Below are 19,268 nucleotides of genomic sequence, written 5' to 3' on the forward strand. Positions count from 1 at the left end.
ATCCCATCCCAGGCCTTGAACCCATTGCCAGCCCCACGGAGGCAGGGTGTTATCTCCCCACTGCCAGCCCCACGGAGGCGGGGCACAGGCCTGCCCGCCCCTGGCCGTGGGGCCCGGCCACCGGCCCCACAGCATTTAGGAGGGGCACCCTGAGCCTCGGCAGTACCAGCCCGGCCTCGCGCTCCTCTCGCCACCGCTCAGCCCTCCAGGTAGGCACCTCAGGGCCCCAGGGACCGGACTCCCCTGCACGGCTCTCGGCTGGCCCCACGGCTGGGCTTCTCCAGCCCCACTCAGGTGGAGGCTGTGGGGCACTGGGCACCCTGCTGGGTGGGTTCCCTTGAGGATGGGTGGGTGCGTTGGGCATGGAGAGGGGTGGGGGGGGGCAGATGTGGGGCTGCGGCTCTGCCCCCCAGCTCTGGGGATGTCTTCGTGTGCTGGTGGAGCGATGCTGTGCCCCCAAAGGTGGGCTTGGCTGTGGCAGTACCGGTGCTGGCTCACGCAGCCCCACACCGGGGTCCCTGGGGGATCCCCATGGGTCAGCCCGGGATGCTGCCCCACACTAGGGTCCTTGGGGATCCCAGTGGGGCAGCCTGGGATGCTGCCCTGCATCGGGGCCTCTGGGGATCCCTACGGGGCAGCCTGGGATGCTGCCCCACACCGGGGTCCCTGAGATCCCCATGGGGTGACCCCGCGTCAGCAGGGCAGCCCGGGCAGGTCCATGGCTGGAGTCTGGCGGCCATCCTGGAGCACAGGGAGGGTCTGGGAATGCCAGGCATCCCCTGCCGGGCGCACCGGGGCCTCTGGCAGCCGCGCCGGGCTGAGTCACCCCGCGGCCGGGAGAGCCCCAAGCACCAAGCCACCCTTCAAAGGTGCCGCAGGCAGCCCCGGCTAGCTCGGGGCACAGGTGTCTCGTTGCGGGGTGACTCCTCTTGGGACCGAGCCGGCATCTCCGGCACTTCCAGCCCCGGCATAACCCACTCCGTGTCTCTCCCCAGGGCCACCACACTCTCCGTGGAGACCGGCAGCTCTTTCCCACAGCTCAGCATGCAGCAGCCCCTCGAGCCCCCTGGGCAGCAGCCCCCGGGCTACGGCAAGTGTAGCCCGATGGGCAGCGATGCCGGGAAAGCTGCCGGGTGCGGCGCAGGCAGCGGAGGCATCGGGAAGGGGCCGGTGATCTGCAGTGCCGTATGGTGAGAGCGAGGGGCCGGGGACGTGTGGCAGGGGGCAGAAGGGAGACAGGGTGCTTGGGGTGAGGTGGGCAGGGGGTGCTGTGGCAGTGGCAGGGCGATGGGGTCCCCGGGTTGGTGCTGATGAGGGATGCTGGGGGACGAGTTTGGGGTCTGTGGGCCACCACACCCCAGCGTGGCCCAAGGGAGGAGACAAGGGACTGCTGGGAACAGTGCCGTGTAGGGGGCACAAGGAGCCCTTGCTCCTGGCAGCAAGGGGAAGACTCAGGTATGTGGACTCCCTGCCCTTTCCCCAGGGACTCTGGGGCTCCAGTTTGATGCTGGGCTGGGGCGACGCGGAGCTGGGGTGACGTGGAGCTCCTCTCCATCCTCACTGGGAGTGCGAGAGGCTGGGACGGGGCTGGGATCCCTCTGACATCCCCATTCCCGCAGCGGGAACCCCTACGCGGGGCTGGTGAGCCACCTGCGGGCAGCCTGGCTCTCGGGGAAGACGCGGCCCATGGAGTACCGCGTGGCTCAGCTGGAGGCCCTGGGACGCTTCTTGGATGAGAAGAAGCAGGAGATCCTGGAGGCCACCGCCTCGGACATGGGCAAGGTGAGAGGGGGCTGGGTGCTGGCCATCGGGGTCACATCTTTGGGGCCCTTCATACCCCCTTGTCTGGGTCTTGCATCCTCCTGGGTGCAGGTGTGGGGCTCTGAGCATGGGGGTCCCCTCGCTGGGGTCCTGCATCCCCCTTGATGTGCTGCAGAGCTCTCTGTAGCCAGGGTTAGCTGGAGCATGGGTAGGGACCGTGCTGCTGGGCAGGCTCGATGCCGCTAACCCCATCCCCGGTGTACTTAAACCGGGCAAAGCCCCCGTTGGCCGATGCGCGGTAGGAACCTTGATGTTACCGAGCTTCGCCCTCTGCATCTGCCCCACGCATCGCGTCCCCGGTGGCTTCATGCGACCTCCGCAGAGGGTGATGTCCTGGGGTGGTCCTCGCCAGCCCGGTTGTACCTGGAATTTCTGGCGTTGTGCGATGTGCTGGCCTTGCACATTCCTCCCAGGGCTGCTCAGGGCCGGGGCCACTCGCTGGCCTCGCAGGGACTGGTTTCGCTGGCACGGCTCTGAGCCACGTGGTGGCACAGGCAGGGACCTGGATGTGGCTCCGGGTATTGCAGCATGCCGGGAGCTCCCGGATGGTGTGCCGAGGAAGCGGGAGCATCCCCGCCGTGGCTGCGTCTAGCTGTCTCAGCTCACCTCTTCTCTGTCCGGCTGCTTCAGGACCCTTTTCTCCCCCTTTTTCCCTTCCTGATGTGTGCCGCAGCCCAGCAGACCACCGCACGCTTCGCTCACGCAGCATTAGGAAACGTTTTCAGAGGGGTGGCTTGCCCTGGCGCAGCATAACTGATCTTATCTGGTAGTGGTAGCACTCAGACCCAAAGGACTTGTGTCTTGGGGTGTATCAGCGCAGCGGCCCGTGCCCTCAGACACGGCTTTCAACATCCTGACGTCTCCCAAGGCTCGTAATTGCCTTGTTTGTTTGAGGTGAGGGCCTTCTCCTTCAGCCAGGGGTTGATAGGCATCAGCTCTCGAAGTGCGTCCTTCGTCTCTTCTAATTGTATGTAATTAGAGCTGGTTGTCTAGTAATATGCTTGTTATGCAGTCGGGCCTTCATAGTTAGATGGACAGTTCATCTGGTCTTACGTATCTGAGGTGGGTACCTCACCTCCAGGGATGCCGGTTTCTCTCCACTGATGACTGAAGGCACTTGGATGACCTCAGACTTAATGTCCCATCTTACAACCTTCGTGTCCCATCAAAACCCTTAATGGCCCATCTTCACCAGGAATTTCTTCATCCTCCTAGTGATGCAACTGTAACCCCGGGCCGAGAGCGGCCCCGTTGCTTCACCGGACATCCGATGTGCTTGCTGAACCCTCATGTCTAGGACAGGCTCGGCCTCTCGGCAGTGGCATTGAGCGGCGTTAGGGACCTGAAGGTCTCTTGAGCGCGGCTTGGTGGTGGAGCATAAGGGGTTGCCACCTGGGAGTCAGCAACTAGACTTTCCAACCCCAAAGTGGTGTTTTGGTGCAGCAATGGAGGAAGGCTCCCACCCAGGGATGCTTTTGGGTTGCAGGAGTCCAAAGGACGTTGTGGCGGAGGGTGTCAGACAGCTGCGCCCACCGCGCTTTGCAAACACGGCTTCACAGCGCAGGAGCTTTGCTCCTCCTGCTCTCCAGGGCGACGGAGGGGCTTTACTGAGCCTGCTGAGTTATCTTCTTCTCGTGTCTTCACACTTCTGCAAGAACGGTCGTGAGCTGTGCTTCACGGCTGTGGTTACGGCAGCGGAGAGGACCCACCGCAGGCAGGAAATGCCTCGGCAGCCCCTGCGATCCCGGCTCTGACGTCCCGCCACCGCTCCCGAGTCACTGTCCATTTAGTCATTGCCTGTTGGGACACTGTATCTTGGAGAAACCTGCTGGGTTTGTTTAATTCCCTGACTGGGGCATCTCACCCGACCTGCCTTTCCCAGCCGCGTGCCGGCTCAGCGCAGGAGCCCCAGGAGCTACGGGGGGTTTCTGTCTGGGACGGGAGTCTGGTGGTGCTCAGCCGAGCTCCGTCACGAGGCATTTAATTAAGCGGTTGCTCTTCTTCATATTTCTCTTTGAACAAAGCAAGGTCTTAAGTCCGGCTTTTGTGCGCAGGCCGTGGGAGGGAGCTCAGGGCTTTGCTTCCAGCTCGTGTGTCCAAGTGGTCGGGACACAAACGCACCAGTGCAAGAGCACTGTCCCATCCCAGGTCAGCAGCGCGGAGCTGCCTCTGACACCAGTACCAGCTTTTCTGTAGCTCCTGGAGCTCCGGTGACGTTGCTCCGTCCCCCCTTGGCTCAGGGCTCTGTTGCCAGGTGAGCAGTTCACAGATGCTGAGCTCAGGAGGCTGTTAAAATATTGTGAAGATGTTAAATATAGTTTTTTTTCCTCTGGCCAAATACCTGTTTTCATAAAATTTCAGGGACTGTGATATTCCTTGGGGGTTGCAGGGGGTGACAGCAACTTCTGCTTAATAGCTTTTACTGCTCTTCATGGGCAGAAGAGGGGGGAGATGTCTCCTGCGGAAGGGGAGGCGATGGGGTCGGGGTTGGGGTGATGCTTACATGAGGTCTGTCCCCAGCCGTCCTTTGAGGCTTACTTCACTGAGATCCTCCTCTGCAAGAACGAGCTCAACAACACCCTGAACAACCTGTGTCACTGGATGAAGGACGAGCACGTGGACAAGAATCTGGTAAGGCAGAAGCTTTAGGCTGACCTGGGAAGGGAAGAGGGGGAGACAAATTGCCGGTGGCAAGGGGCAGAGCGGGTTGGGGAGGGCAGCACTGCGTGCTGGGCCGAGGCAGGGCAGGAGGCGGTGGGAACGGCACTGAGGTCCTGGCCTTTCTCGCAGGTGACGCAGCTGGACTGTGCCTTCATCCGCAAGGACCCGTATGGCGTGGTGCTCATCATCGCGCCCTGGAACTACCCCATCCACCTCTTCCTGGTGCCCCTCATCGGGGCCATCGCTGCCGGTGAGCTGAACCAGTGCCCTGGCCCAGAGGATCCGGGCAGTGCCAGGCACCGGCGAGGAGGTCTGGCCAGGGGCCTCGTCCCCCGGCTGGGGTGCCAGAAGGGCTGGCTGTCACCTTGTCACTGCTCTGATGTCCTGTCGGTCTCCCCCCAGGTAACTGTGTCGTTGTCAAACCCTCGGAGACGACCAAGAACAGTGAGAGACTTGTTGCTGAAATGCTGAGCTGCTACCTGGACAATGTAAGAAGCTCTCCCTGTCCTTGTCCCTGTCCCTGCCCCAGGGCCATGGTGTTCCCAACCCTGTCTTGCACACACCAGCGCCACACCATCCCCGCTCTCACGTGCTGCCGTACCTCCTTCCTCCACGCTCAGCCGGTGTCCACACACCCAGCAGCCCGGGATGCTGTTGGTGGGGACGGGGACACAGCAGCCCAGGCAGATGCTGACAGCGGGTGCCCCTTCCTCTTATGTTGCAGGACTGCTTTGCTGTGGTGACCGCCGGCATGCAGGAGACCACCAGGCTGCTGGAGAACAAGTTCGACTACATCTTCTTCACCGGTACGTCCCGAGGGCTGGAGCAGAGCCCTGCCTGGTTTTTGTGCAGTGAGGAAGAGGGATTCCCGCTGGATACCCCGCTGTGGCTTACCCTGCCCATCAACGTGAGATGGTGGGCAGCCTGCCTGCAAGCACAGGGCCCCCTTCCCTGCCCTCGAAGAAGGCAGGGCTTGCGTTGGGGGTCTGGTGTCAGCATCTGTTGGAGGATCTGGGGGGGTGTGACTGAGGGACTGGTGGGACTTGGTGCGTTTCCCCGGGACCTGGCTCCCCAGAGTGCCACGTCCCAGAGCTGTGCCGTAGCCGGTGGGATCCTCGCCGTGATGCATCTTTTCCTGGCCCTCAGGCAGCGCCTCCGTGGGGAGGATCGTGATGACGGCCGCTGCCAAGCACCTGACGCCCGTGACGCTGGAGCTGGGGGGCAAGAACCCCTGCTACGTGTCCGACACCTGCGACGTGCAGAACGTGGCCCGGCGGGTGGCCTGGGGCCGCTTCTTCAACGCGGGGCAGACCTGCATCGCGCCCGACTACGTGCTGTGCAGCGTGGAGATGCAGGAGAAGCTGATGCCCGCCCTGCGTGAGGCCATCACCGAATTTTTTGGCTCCAACCCCCAGGAATCCCCCGACTTCGGCCGCATTGTGGGGGACAAACAGTTCCGCCGCATCCGGGCGCTGCTGTGCAGCGGGCGCGTGGCCATCGGAGGACAGACGGACGAGAAGGAGCGCTACATCGGTGAGGGCCCGGGGCCCCCAGGGCTTGTGGGACCACCCGTGCCTGTGCACTGAGTGACGCGTTGCCATAACCCTTCTCCGCAGCTCCCACGGTGCTGGCGGACGTGCTCCCCTCTGATCCTGCCATGCAGGAGGAGATCTTCGGGCCCATCCTGCCCATCGTTGTTGTGGCCAACATGGACGAAGCCATTGACTTTATCAACGCGCGGCCGCGGCCGTTGGCCATCTACGCTTTTTCCTGTGACAGCAAGGTACGTGCGGTCCATGGACCAGAAAGGGGGGTGAGGGAAATGGGGCAGTAGGGCTAGCGCCCACCTCGCCGACACCCCAGGGCATGCTCTGGAAGGGTCTTTTGAGCCCAGCTGCTCTGGGCACACCGGGCTGATGGATGAATTGGCTGATATTTGACAAGTGCTGCCCACGGAGCCGGGGTGTGAAACCCATGTCCACCTTCTCTGCTTCCTTCCCAGGTGGTGAACCAGGTCCTGGAGCGGACAAGCAGCGGTGGCTTCTGCGGCAATGACACCCTGATGCACGTGACGTTGACCTCGCTGCCCTTCGGCGGGATTGGTAGGTCCAAATCTCCCAACCTGCCTGCCCCTGGCCAACGTGAGCCGGGCGTGATCCTACCCCCGGTGCCTGAGCCATGCTGGCCACAGTGAGGAAGGGTCTCAGGGGAGACGGGGCACCCAGGCCTGGGCCCCAGGTCCAGGGGGCTCAATAGTCTGTAGGGAAATCCTTCGGCACCAGCGAGGATCCCACCAGAAGCCCTTTGCTTCACCGCGCCAGGGCTGAGCTCTCGGGCTTTGCAGCCCTGTTTCTGCTGAACACGCGTGGAGCGCTGTGAGGTTTCTTCTCTCTGTTCTTGCTGTCCCAAGCACAGTGTTCCCTGAGTATGTGCAAATGGTTCATATCAAAGGTCGGGAAATCCGTACCACTTGATTATTTCCCTGGTATTTCTGAGCAGCGTGGGCACCGTGAGTGAATTTTGTGCCAGGCTTCCCTGGGAGCTCCTCAACTGCTGCTCCCTTTGGTCTATCCATCACTCTGCTCCTCGTCTGGGAGCCCATCCGACGCGTTGTGCTCCTTGGGTAGGCGAGCTTCCTCCTGCAGACAGCGTGGTGCTGGATGGGAGCCCTTAACATCACTCAGGAGCAGGCTTGTACATTCATTCTGCCTTTTAGGACTAAATAGCAGGAGCAAAATGCTTATAAGTGTCTGGAGAACCTGCTTACGGGAACTTGGAGATCCTCCTGGGCAAAGAGGAAGAGTTTCTGCTCTCTAGGGGCAACAACAATTGTTTTCTCAGGTGAAAAGTGAGGTCTGCCCAGCCCTGGACCTTGGTTGTAGCGTTGCCCAGGAAAGAGCACAGGAATACAGGAAGCCTCTGACGATGTTTCCCCAGAATATTTTCCCAATCTCTTGGTCTCTTCCCCAGAATATTCTCTGGGGAAAATATCTCAATTTTATCCTGCCCATGCTCAGCAGCTCTGTCGGGGCTGACGGCTGATTCAGACATAATAGGACACCACGACAGCAAAGTGCAATTAATTCCTCGCCTGACTGTGGCTCAGGGAACAATTTTTGGTGGTTCCCACACTGTAACTTATCTTTATGGAAATGATTCAGACAAACTGCCTCAAATTATCAGGTGAAGCCATTTTATAGGAGCCCGGTCAGGTGAAGGGTCTGAAGTCATCGGGGTGAGATGGCATTCGCCCGAGCTTCCACAGTAGCTTGGATGTGAAGTCACTGGGCTATTAACCGCCATGTGCAACCTCAAGCTTAAACCAGCCACAGGAATCGGGAGAACCGGTGTTGCCAGCATGGCTCCAATTTTTAAGAGCTCCGGGAAGAAGCTGACCTTCGTAGGGGCCACGCCGGTAGCTCCTAACCCTGGGTAGATATGGTAGAGCACTGCAGAGGTTGTAGAGGGAAATCAAGCCTCGTAGACCCAGCAAAGCTTACATAGATAAACGTAGGCTGGTAAAAATGATGCACTTGGACCTCCAAACAGTGGTGATTTGCTGGACTGAGTAGCCATAGAGCTGGAAAAGGCACAGGGAAGGGTGAGATCTCCTCCACCATGTCTGCGTTGCTCGGCAGCGCGAGCATTCGCATGAGAAAAGCCTGTAAAGTTTTCCCTTGTGTTGCGAAGCTCCGGAGTGGGCAGGAGCAGAGTCCCGTTGCAAGTTTGGACCTGTCCTCTGTGTTGCAGGAAACAGCGGCTTGGGGAAATACCACGGCAAGTTCACCTTCGACACCTTCACCCACCACCGCGGCTGCCTGCACCGCAACATGGGCCTGGAGGCCCTCAACGCCCTGCGCTACCCGCCCTACAGCCAGCAGAAGCTGGGGCTGTTGACGGCCACCTTCGAGATCAAGCGCAAGGGCATGTGCACCCTGCTCTGAGGGCTGCCCCGCGTCGCTCACGGACTGGGAGGGGAGAAATCCTGGCTGGGTCCCCCCGGGGGAACAAAACCACCCTCCCCGGGAGGCCGGTATCCTCCTCCCTCCTCAACACCGGTCCCCTATTCCCTTGCCACGTCCTTTGCCTCGCTGCCACCCTGACGCACGTCGGACGGCGGCGACGGACATCTCCTCCTGCACCTTCGCTTCTCCCCGGCTGCCTCTGCTCCGGATCGTTTGCTGAGACACATCTGAAATGCCAAAAAGTTCTTTTTCTCACCCCGTACTTCTCTTCCCAGCAGAGAAACGGTTCCCGTGAGGCTGAGGACCAGCAGTTAGCCCCATCTCCCGTTAGACGGGCCTTTCCTTCTGGATGAACCTTGCTCTCCCTCCTCTCAGTGCTGGCTGTTGCTTTTTCCTCCGTGTAACCCTGCTTGTAGTAAAGACTTTGCATTGAGCTTTCCTGCCTGGCCTCGCCTCACGCCTCCGTCACCCGGCTTGGGGGGTGCCGGGCAGGAATCCGGCAGCCGAGCCCCGAGGGGTGGGTGCCCAGACCCCCAGTGTCCCCATCCATCACGCTGACACCCTCAGCCACACCATCGCACCTCTTTGGGATTGTGCCCACCTCCGGCACCTCCGTGCCCGGTGGCTGCGTGGCATTGAGGTGCCCCGGGCTGGATTTGGGGTGCGTTTTGCATATCCCAAGTGGTTTGGGATTGGAGCGGAGCCAGCGGTGACGCACGGCAGGGCAGGCAGCCAAGGGGCAGAGCAGGAAGCTGGCAGCCGAGAGGCAGAGCAGGAAGCTGGCAGCCTCCCTCCTTCAGGCAAGCGGGCTGTAGCGGCGACTGGGGTGGGTGGGTGGCTGCCTGCCTGCACCCTGCCTGCACCCTGCCAGCCCCACAGGCAGCTCCGGAGCTCAGCAGGGTCCTGGCTGCGGTGCCGGGGTGCTGGCGAGGCTCCCCGAGGCCACCTCCTCCAGGTCAAGCACCCTGTTAGCTGGGGTGGGGAACCTGTGTTTTGCAGCCCAAAGGGGGTGAGGCTGCCGGCAGCCTGCCCAGCCCGTGGGCAGCCCCGGCGTAACCCGCCCCGTGCCGCTCCCTTGGGACCATAGAGACCGGCAGCATCTTCCCGCAGCCCGGCATGCAGCAACCCCTCGAACCCCCTGGGCAGCAGCCCCCAGGCAGCGGGGCCGGGAAAGCCCCCGAGGATGATGATGGTGGTGGGAAGGGGAGCGTGGATGGCGATGCCACGAGGTGAGAGCGTGTGGCCGGGACAGAGGGGAGGCAAGGAGGGGTCCGGATGCTCTGCCTTCTCCTCAGGGCTCTGGTTTGATGCTGGGCTGGGGCGATGTGGAGCTCCTCTCTCTCATCACCGAGAGCATGAGGGGCTGGGACGGGGCTGGGATCCCGCTGACATCCCTGTCCCCGCAGCGGGAACCCCTACGCGGGGCTGGTGAGCCGCCTGCGGGCAGCCTGGCTCTCGGGGAAGACGCGGCCCATGGAGTACCGCGTGGCTCAGCTGGAGGCCCTGGGACGCTTCTTGGATGAGAAGAAGCAGGAGATCCTGGAGGCCACCGCCTCGGACATGGGCAAGGTGAGAGGGGGCCAGGAACCGGAGGGACCCAGCGGCTGGAGGAGCCGAGGGGCTGCCCACAGCTCTGCCGGCTCCTGCCGTCACGCAGAGGGTCGACGTGATGCCCCAGCGGAGCTTCCCCACCCGTTCGGTGCTCCATCCCCATGCTGGGCTCTGCCCTGGGCTCCGAGCCAGTGGATGTGGGTGGAGGCAGCGAAGGGGAGACGGAGCTGGAGCACGTTCCAGCCCAGCTCCTCCAGAGCTCGCCCCTGCCCCCAGTGTGGACAGTGGGGGGGCTGCGGGGAGCGTCCAGACGTAATGAGCCGTTGCCAAACCCGTCAGCCTCAGTTTACCTCTTTTCTGGGCAGGTCCATCCCCGACTCCTGTCACCCCTCTGCGTGCTCCCTGCCTCGGGCTTTCCACCAAACGTCGTCCCCTCCCCTCTCTCGGTGCTCACCCAGGCTGCAGCTCTCAGAGCCTGGAACCGCTCCCCCCCCAGCTTTGCGTCGTCCCCTGCCTCTTCGCTCCCTCCCTCCCACCTATGTCGGGGTCACCAAGGGCAGAGGCAGAGCAGACCCGTCCCCTGCGTCTCCGTAAGTCCTCAAAGAGCTCCAGCCCCCCGAGCCTGATAGTTTTCCCTTCGGTACAGCTCGTTCGCCCACAGCCAGAGCCTCAGGCACCACGCAGGGCTCATCATCTGGTGTTCTCCATCCTAGTTCACAACTTCCCTTTGGGCACCCTCCCTACCCTTACCGCAGTCCGGATCGATGGGATCCGCATCATTTTTCCTATTTTTAAGCAGCTGGCTCTTGTGCCGAGAGGAGGCACGGAGTAATGCTTGATCCCGTCAGGGAAAGGTGTGCTGCATTTCAGCCCGCTTCCCATTTGCTTCTGCACCCTTTGTGCTTCTCCTTTCCTGGTCTGGGTGGGAGCCCGACACCCACCTGCGTTGGGAAGCCTCCAACGCGGTGTTCGGAAATCACTGCCCAGGCGTGGTGCTGCCGGCGCTGACTCGATCCCGGGCAGACGCTGTCCTTGGCAGGGGGAAACGGGATCACCTTCCCTTCCCTGCCCGGTGGCGAGCATCTCCGGCCAGGTCTGGCCGGTGCGGTGCTCGCAGCTCGCGTGGTGCCCAGCAGCTTGTGGCCAGGGCTGCGGTTGGCAGCTTCGGTGCTCGTGTGAAGGTCTTGCCCACCCAACCTTCAGCGTGGGAGAAGAGAAACGGTGGCGGCCAACAACCGCTCTCACCCAAGGGATAAATCCGAGATGGAAAAACTCTGCCCATGAGCCCAGGACAGCGCAAATGCCATTGGGGGGTTAAAATTTGGGATTTAACATCTTGATTAGTACAATTATTAACTATTTCACAGTAGTACAGTCATGAATTTTTTTTTTTTTTAATCACACGGTTTCCTCTGCATCTGCCCACACCAAGGTTGGGCAGCACTTTGCTTGGCAGCACCTTGCTGAGGGTTATCCCCAAGCCACCAGCGATAGCTACGGCTTAGTAAACCCCCACAGCTCATACACGGACACAAGGATGGTGCATCGAGTGAGGTCAAAGGCCTGTCCAGCCCAGGCTCCCTGCAGGATGCTCAGAAACAGGGCAAATACACGATATTTCCAAATATTTTTGGAAGCCAGCAGTGCTGCCTCCTGCCCACAGTGAGAGCTGTGTGCCTGCTCCATACTTGCTGCCGTGGCACTGCGGGCAGCACCGGCCACCCGGCGATGCGAGCTGCCGCTGGGGCCGTGACTCCCGTGAAAGGAAAAACGAGATACCCGAACATCTGCTGTGGCTCCCTTCCCAAGAGAGCGCTTTGTGCTGCCACACGAGTGAGTCAGAGCCGCGTTCTGCCTGCGGTTTCACCAGTCTCTTCTCGGGGACACGTTGGACACCTCCTGCGGTATCCTCCCTGGTCGCTGGGTCTCTGCTGCTTCTTTCTTCTACTCTACAGTGAGGTACCAAGCTCGGTCTTTTCTGGCCTCATCTCGGAAAGCCCCGTGCGGGGCTCTGCTCCTGCTGGGGCTGCATCCCCTGGCACAAGCCCGCCCGCTCCAGCCCACCCAAGACACCCAGCTCGCCCAAACGCCAACCGCAGCAAGCTGATAGCTATCGTTAGTGTCGGTCGTGCTTCCTCGTTTACCCGAGGTTCCCTTTTCCTTGGAAGAGACATCCAACATGTCAGTCTGCTCGAGCTGTCTGCTTTCTCTCTCCCTGGAAAGGCAGCCCAGCTTCTTCCTTGATCTTGCTTCTCCTCCCGATGTCGTGCCGAGCCACACGCCTGCACTGCTCCCAAAACTCCTCCGCCCTTCGGGCTCCCTCTCTGCGTGACCGTCCTTCATCCCGCCCTGCAGAGGACAACCTCTGGAAGCCTTTGCTTCCTGCTCTCCCTCCTTCCTAGGCTCGGTGGTGGATCTCCTCCTTGCTTTCTCAGCTCACTCTGCCAAAGACCCCTGCATGAACAGGCTCCAAAATCTGGATATTCCCTTTTCTCCCATATTTCCTCCCAAATCTTGACACCTGGGTCGTGGATATCCCCCAGGACTGGCTGGTTTTATCCTTCAAACCTGCCACTTCTGCACCAGTCCCTGTCCACCTTCACCTTCCACCGTACCCCTGGGTGAGTAGAAACCCCACTGCAGGACAAACATTGAGGGGTCCTCTGTTAATCGAAGGTGAGGAGCTGCTGGCAGAGCCAGACCTCAGCACCGGTGCTATTCCTGTGCCGGTGACACGTCCATGGTGGGAAAGCCGAAGCCAGGCGAAGTGGGGTGGTGGGGGGATTTGCACCCGGATCTCTTCTGAGTTTTTATTTATTGGGCTAAATCCTTGAAGACTCGTACCTGAGTTGCTCTCTGGCAAGCCGTGAAAAAACAGCCCGTCCTGCTGGAGTCCATCAGCTTGCTTCGCTTGGGTGTGAAAACGCGTGTGATGATAGAAAAAGGGGTTGTGACTCGGGATGCTCTTGTCTCCAGACCAGACAGGATTCAATAGCCAGACCAGCCCTTTCTTCCCCCAAACGCCACCACTGCCTTCACAGACCCCTCTCCTCCCCAAATACTGCATTTTCCCAAACCTCAGCTGAGCTCCCAGCAGGGAAAGCCCGGCCGCAGGCAGGTTACTGCCAACAGGACAGGCCCGGTGATATCGCAACAGGATTTTGGAGCTCACCAACACCCCACATCGCAGACACGGTGGGGCTCACCCCCTCCCCGTGGCAGGCTGTGCCGTGCAGCTTGGGGGTGAGAACAAAGCACACATCCCCCATGGGACATGAAGGGCTTGGGTCCCCAAATCCTGCGTAAAAAAATGTGCAGGGTAGGGGATAAGAGCTGCTGCTGTGCTGCAGGACGTGCAGAGCTGACACGCGGGGTGCTCTGTGTCCCCAGCCGCCCTTCGAAGCTGAGTTCTCCGAGATCCTCCTCTGCAAGAACGAGCTCCACGAGACCCTGAACAACCTGTCCCACTGGATGAAGGACAAGCACGTGGACAGGAATCTGGTAAGAGGGAAGAGGAGGGAGACGATAAGGGGGAAGGACCCACCTCCTGGGCAGAGCTGGGTGGGATGCCGGCGTGGAGATGGTGGTGCAGGTTTGGGATCTGTCCTGCAACGAAGCACTCCTGACGTGCTGGCTGTCCTGCAGGTGACCCAGCTGGACTCGGCCTTCATCCGCAAGGACCCGTATGGCGTGGTGCTCATCATCGCGCCCTGGAACTACCCCATCTACCTTATCCTGGTGCCTCTCATTGGGGCCATCGCTGCCGGTGAGCCAAACCTGTTCCCTGGCCCAGAGGATCCAGGCAGTGCTGGGCACCGGCGAAGGCACCTTGTCCCCAGGCTGGGGTGTCCGAAGGGGTGGCTGTTACCATGTCGCTGCTCTGACATCCTGTCTGTCTCCCCCCAGGTAACTGTGTCATCGTCAAACCCTCAGAGATAACCAAGAACACCGAGAGACTCGTGGCTGAAGCACTGCCCAGCTACCTGGACAAGGTAAGAAGCTCTCCCTGTCCTTGTCTCATGGCTGGGGTGTTCCCAGCCCCTGCGTACGCCGAGCTGTGCCCTGTGCCCTCCCAGCACTGTGCCTGCCTTGCACACACCAGCGCCACACCATCCCCGCTCTCATGTGCTGCCGTACCTCCCTCCTCCACGCTCAGCCGGTGTCCACACGCCCAGCAGCCCGGGATGCTGTTGGTGGGGACGGGGACACAGTGGCCCAGGCAGATGCTGACAGCGGGTGCCCCTTCCTCTTATGTTGCAGGACTGCTTTGCCGTGGTGACCGCTGGCGTGCAGGAGACCACCAGGCTGCTGGAGAACAAGTTCGACTACATCTTCTTCACCGGTACGTCCCGAGGGCGGGAGCAGAGCCCTGCCTGGTTTTTGTGCAGTGAGGAAGAGGAATTCCCGCTGGATACCCCGCTGTGGCTTACCCTGCCCATCAACGTGAGATGGTGGGCAGCCTGCCTGCAAGCACAGGGCCCCCTTCCCTGCCCTCGAAGAAGGCAGGGCTTGCGTTGGGGGTCTGGTGTCAGGATCCAGTGGAGGATCTGGGGGGGGTGTGACTGAGGGACTGGTGGGACTTGGTGCATTTCCCCGGGACCTGGCTCCCCAGAGTGCCACGTCCCAGAGCTGTGCCGTAGCCGGTGGGATCCTCGCCGTGATGCATCTTTTCCTGGCCCTCAGGCAGCGCCTCCGTGGGGAGGATCGTGATGACGGCCGCTGCCAAGCACCTGACGCCCGTGACGCTGGAGCTGGGGGGCAAGAACCCCTGCTACGTGTCCGACACCTGCGACGTGCAGAATGTGGCCCGGCGGGTGGCCTGGGGCCGCTTCTTCAACGCGGGGCAGACCTGCATCGCGCCCGACTACGTGCTGTGCAGCGTGGAGATGCAGGAGAAGCTGCTGCCCGCCCTGCGCGAGGCCATCACTGAGTTTTATGGCCCCAACCCTCAGGAATCCCCTGACTTCAGCCGCATCATGGGGGACAAGCAGTTCCAGCGGGTCCAGGTGCTGCTGCGCAGCGGGCGTGTGGTCATCGGTGGACAGACGGACGCAGAGGCACGCTACATCGGTGAGGGCTTGAATTTCACATAAGTCTTCATCCTTGCATGGAGTGGACTTGGATTTTGGAGAGGGTCTCACAACTGGAGGGGAGGTTCTAGACAGAAGTGACATTTAGGGAAGGTTTGCATGGGAATCGGGAAGCTTGGTGAGGCGTCCTATCTTAAAGGAGGTATGGGTCTTGGGGAGAGGACCAAGGTGTCATGTCCAACCTCTATGCGTGGCTGATGCCTTCGGATTTCTTTCTCTGCAGCTCCCACGGTGCTGGTGGACTTGCAGCCCTCTGATCTTGTCATGCAGGAGGAGATCTTTGGCCCCATCTTGCCCATTGTCATCGTGGCCAACATGGATGAAGCCATTGACTTTATCAATAGCCATGAGCGGCCGCTGGTTGTGTATGCCTTCTCCTCCGATGACAAGGTATAGCGTACAGGCTGTGTGAAGCCAGGCCGATGCTTGCCCCATGCTCCTTGGCAGGCGTATTCAGGCATGTTCATGCTCCAAAAATTTTCTTTAGAGCAGCCAGCCCTGGTTGTGGGGGAAGGATTGCAGCTGGAGGTGCGGGAACAGGGTGCGAAACCCACGTCCACCTTCTCTGCTTCCTTCCCAGGTGGTGAACCAGGTCCTGGAGCGGACAAGCAGCGGTGGCTTCTGTGGCAACGACACCCTGATGCACGTGACGTTGACCTCGCTGCCCTTCGGTGGGATTGGTAGGTCCAAATCTCCCAACCTGCCTGCCCCTGGCCAACGTGAGCCGGGCGTGATCCTACCCCCGGCGCCTGAGCCGTGTTGGCCACGGTGAGGAAGGGTCTCAGGGGAGACAGGGCACGCAGGCTTGGGCCCCAGGTCCGGGGGGCTCAATAGTCTGTAGGGAAATCCTTCGGCACCAGCGAGGATCCCACCAGAAGCCCTTTGCTTCACCGCGCCAGGGCTGAGCTCTCGGGCTTTGCAGCCCTGTTTCTGCTGAACACGCGTGGAGCGCTGTGAGGTTTCTTTTCTCCGTGTCTGCCATCCCAAGCAGAGTGTTCCCTGTGTATGTGGAAATGTCTTGTTTAAAAGGTAAGGAATTTTGAATGCGGCCACCACAGAAACATCTCTAGACCCTTCTTTCCACATGCAGTACCTCTGTAGGGTGCCGGCAGCCAGCCTGTCACACCCATCCCCCTGCTGTGCTACTCCTCTCCTCTGCAGGAGAAAACTTGGAAATTGTCACTTATCCACAGTTTTCAGGAGCTCAGAATTTCGTTTTTTCATGGATCTCCATTTTGGAGTCCGGGTCTGAAGACAGCACAATTCCCTATGAATTCCCAAATGTACACACGTTGCTTTATATAAACTCCTGAAGACCTATATTGCCTAAAACCATTGAGGAGTAAACAGCCGGGGATCCAGATCACAGCCTAGCAGAGATACCGTGAGGGTTAAAAACTTTACAAGCATTTGCCATCATCCCATCGCAGAACTGACAAATCACCCAAGGGTGATATTTTTAAGGCCAATCTATTTGTATGTGCAATTTCTGACGGTCCTCCCTGTTGCTTCGCACCAACCTTTTGTAAATCAGCAGATCTTGAAAAGGTCTAAATTTGATTCTGAACCTTTTGCTGAAGTTTCCTGCTGGAGAAAGGCAGCCGAGGAAGCTGTCGCTCTGCTTCCTGCAGTATCACAGTCTTCTCCGTATCTACACTGGCCACCAGGCAGTGATTTTAGGTTTACACTTGATGAATTCAAGCAAACGTGCAAGGATTCCCTGCAACGTGAAGCAAGGAAATGAATATCAGCTGTAAGTTGTGTAGCTCTCATGTTTCAGTTGATCTATGTGATTCTGAGCTCCTATGAGATGTTTTCTATCCAGAGCATCAGCTGGAAAACAATCCTTTCGTTCTTTTAGAGGCTTCAGAACAAAGCTGTGTCTAGTTCTGCATTCTTCCACCACGACCCTATGCAGAGGCAGGAGTAAGAACAGGGCAAGCATGCATGACATTTCTTCCTGAACGTCTTCCAGCCTCCATCTGTTTCCAGCTCAAATGATTTGCTAAGCCAGAAGGGTCCCGCGTGTTCGGTACAGGGTGCTGGGCTCCACATACTTACCCAGCCTCTCCTCGAATCCAGGGAAACTTTTAGTCACTACGATATCCCTGTGACATGGCGTTTCACAGCTCACGGACAGAAACAGCACTTGGGGGCTGTGTTTCTTCTGGTCTGCTCTGGATGTCTACTTAGGTGTAAAAAACATGTCCAGAAGTGCTTCTCTTTTCCCTCGGAGAGGAAGGAGTCTAGGTGATGGAGACACCCGCTTTTGATCAGATGACCTTCACTACCATGGAAAAACAGCTCCTATTCTCCTCCCGAGAATCAGCTGCTCAGCTGGCCAAGAGCCATCTAGTGACCTTCCTCCGTGCTGGGGCTGCTGACGTGCGAGATATCAAACATAACGCATCTGCTTGACCAAGATTTGCATTTTATCAGGAAGACGGACCAGCTCAAGCTGACTCACAGAATTTTATCGCGATAGTTATCAGCACATAATTTTCTGCCAGTCTGCCTGGCTTGCTCCTGGCCAGCCAGCTTTTCACCTCCCAACACTCATGTCACCCGTCCTTGGAGATGGGTCACATCCTCACCAAAGCCACCTTGACGATCGCCCCTCTCTGCTCCTGGAGTCTCGCCAGCAGTGGGGCTGGAGCCAGCACGAAGGGGACGTGGTTTGGAAGGTGTCCCTGCGGTAGGGAAGCTCGTCTCGGGGGAGCATCTCGTTGCTGCTGCCCGCTCGAACACCACATCGTCAGTGACACCCTTCCCAGTCGCTCTGGTACCAGGCGAGGTTTCATGATCAAAAAAGGTTTGGTTTTTTTTGGTTTAGGTTTTTTTTTTTTTTTTTAATCAATAAACTTTACAGATTTAGAGTAAAAAGAGAACAGAAACTTGACAGGGGATGTAGGAAGCACCTGCAAAAGAAGAGTTGAAGATATAGAAACAAGACTAGTTTTCTTTACCGAGTGTTTTAGGTGCTTAAGCATCCGTGGAGATGGGGACGCATCTCCCAGCATCCTCAAGGGCATCCGTTAAACAAGATGTACCTGTTTCAGGCTGGTATAAAACTCCGCTTCCTCCCTGGAGGGTGAGGATGGGAGGGCAGCGACCAGCGCTCCTGCTGCCTGTTCTCTGCCGTGCCATGCTGAATGTGCCGCCCTTCCTGGTCCCTCCACTCCACTTCTCCCATCCGCCAGCAAAGTGGGGACACTTCGAATCCTCTCCCCAAAACAGCAGGATGATGTGAAAGGCTCCAGCCTTCGCTCTGTTTCCTCGGCTCAGAAATCCTCCAAGGCGCAGTCCCTCCTGCTGGGAAGACGACGTTTTGCGAAACTCTTATTCTATCAACGTTTTTCTGAGCCTGGTTTAACGTGGTGAGCTTTGCACCAGGGCTAAACGTGTTACCTGAAATGGTGAAATCCAGACTGACGAGAGGGTTGTTGGGAACCTTTCTTCCTCCCAGCCCAGTCTTCCTCCTCCAAATATCCCTCAAGCACCATTTGGGTGTCCAGCTAGGCCACCTCCATGATCCTCTTTAGATCGCTTTCTGGGGAAGCTTGGCCATGGCCAGCCCTCCCCACTGACCCTGGTGTTAGAAAGCAGCTGGATGAAGACGTGGTGCCGTCCACAGACACAAGCGGTCTCCATCACCAGCACCTCCTCCGTGCTGCCCTTGAGAGGGGAGCTGGGAGCTTAATGTTGGGCTCGTTGACCCAAACGACGGGTGAGCGATGGCCAGATCCAGCCACCAACCGGGGACCTGCGCTGTGTGTTGCAGGGAGCAGCGGCTTGGGGATGTGCCACGGCAAGTTCACCTTCGACGCCTTCACCCACCACCGCGGCTGCCTGCACCGCGCCATGGGCCGGGAGGCCCTCAACACCCTGCGCTACCCGCCCTACAACCAGCAGAAGCTGGGGATCGTCCGGGCCGCCTCCGAGGTGAAGCGCAAGGGTGCCTGCACCCTGCTCTGAGGGTCCCCCGCCGCCGCCGCCGTGACGTCTCCTGCCGCCGCTCGTGGCAGTCCTGGCGGCCATGTGCAATGAAAGGCGTTTCCCTGCAACCGGTGACCTCCTGCGTCCTTCTCTTCCGCCTCCCTGCCTGCCCCTGCCTGCTCACCCGCTGCCTCCACGGCAACCCACCAATCAGGGCATGGGGTGGAGCTGCTGGCCAATAGGA

The 19,268-nt window shown here is 59.6% G+C and overlaps 1 protein-coding gene across 2 annotated transcripts; it reads left to right on the plus strand.

Moving 5' to 3' along the window:
* The first annotated feature begins 765 nt into the window (after positions 1–765).
* ALDH3B1 (aldehyde dehydrogenase 3 family member B1) lies at positions 766–19,134 on the plus strand. Of its 2 annotated transcripts, XM_050898405.1 has the most exons (11): positions 766–869; positions 996–1,190; positions 1,620–1,782; positions 4,342–4,452; positions 4,612–4,732; positions 4,885–4,970; positions 5,207–5,288; positions 5,629–6,015; positions 6,099–6,265; positions 6,485–6,584; positions 8,233–8,840. In XM_050898405.1, the coding sequence occupies exons 1-11, from the start codon at positions 766–768 to the stop codon at positions 8,424–8,426; spliced, it is 1,710 nt and encodes a 569-aa protein (XP_050754362.1). In that variant the 3' UTR covers positions 8,427–8,840. The 2 variants fall into 2 exon arrangements, with proteins under 2 accessions (XP_050754362.1, XP_050754363.1); XM_050898406.1 differs by lacking the exons at positions 766–869; positions 996–1,190; positions 1,620–1,782; ... (6 more) ...; positions 6,485–6,584; positions 8,233–8,840 and adding exons at positions 9,459–9,676; positions 9,854–10,016; positions 13,389–13,499; ... (5 more) ...; positions 15,669–15,768; positions 18,870–19,134.
* Positions 19,135–19,268: the final 134 nt, after the last annotated feature.

Source organism: Gymnogyps californianus, chromosome 5, assembly GCF_018139145.2.
Source record: "Gymnogyps californianus isolate 813 chromosome 5, ASM1813914v2, whole genome shotgun sequence".
In the NCBI taxonomy this organism is placed as follows: Eukaryota; Metazoa; Chordata; class Aves; order Accipitriformes; family Cathartidae; genus Gymnogyps; species Gymnogyps californianus.

What these genes read in the sequence shown, in the direction of transcription:
- ALDH3B1 (XM_050898405.1), top strand. Translation starts at nt 766, where the DNA reads ATGCCAGGCATCCCCTGCCGGGCGCACCGGGGCCTCTGGCAGCCGCGC. An exon ending in TGAGCTGCTACCTGGACAAT is followed by an intron (nt 4,971 to 5,206) that starts GTAAGAAGCTCT and finishes CTTATGTTGCAG; the next exon opens with GACTGCTTTGCTGTGGTGAC. An exon ending in GCTGCCCTTCGGCGGGATTG is followed by an intron (nt 6,585 to 8,232) that starts GTAGGTCCAAAT and finishes TCTGTGTTGCAG; the next exon opens with GAAACAGCGGCTTGGGGAAA.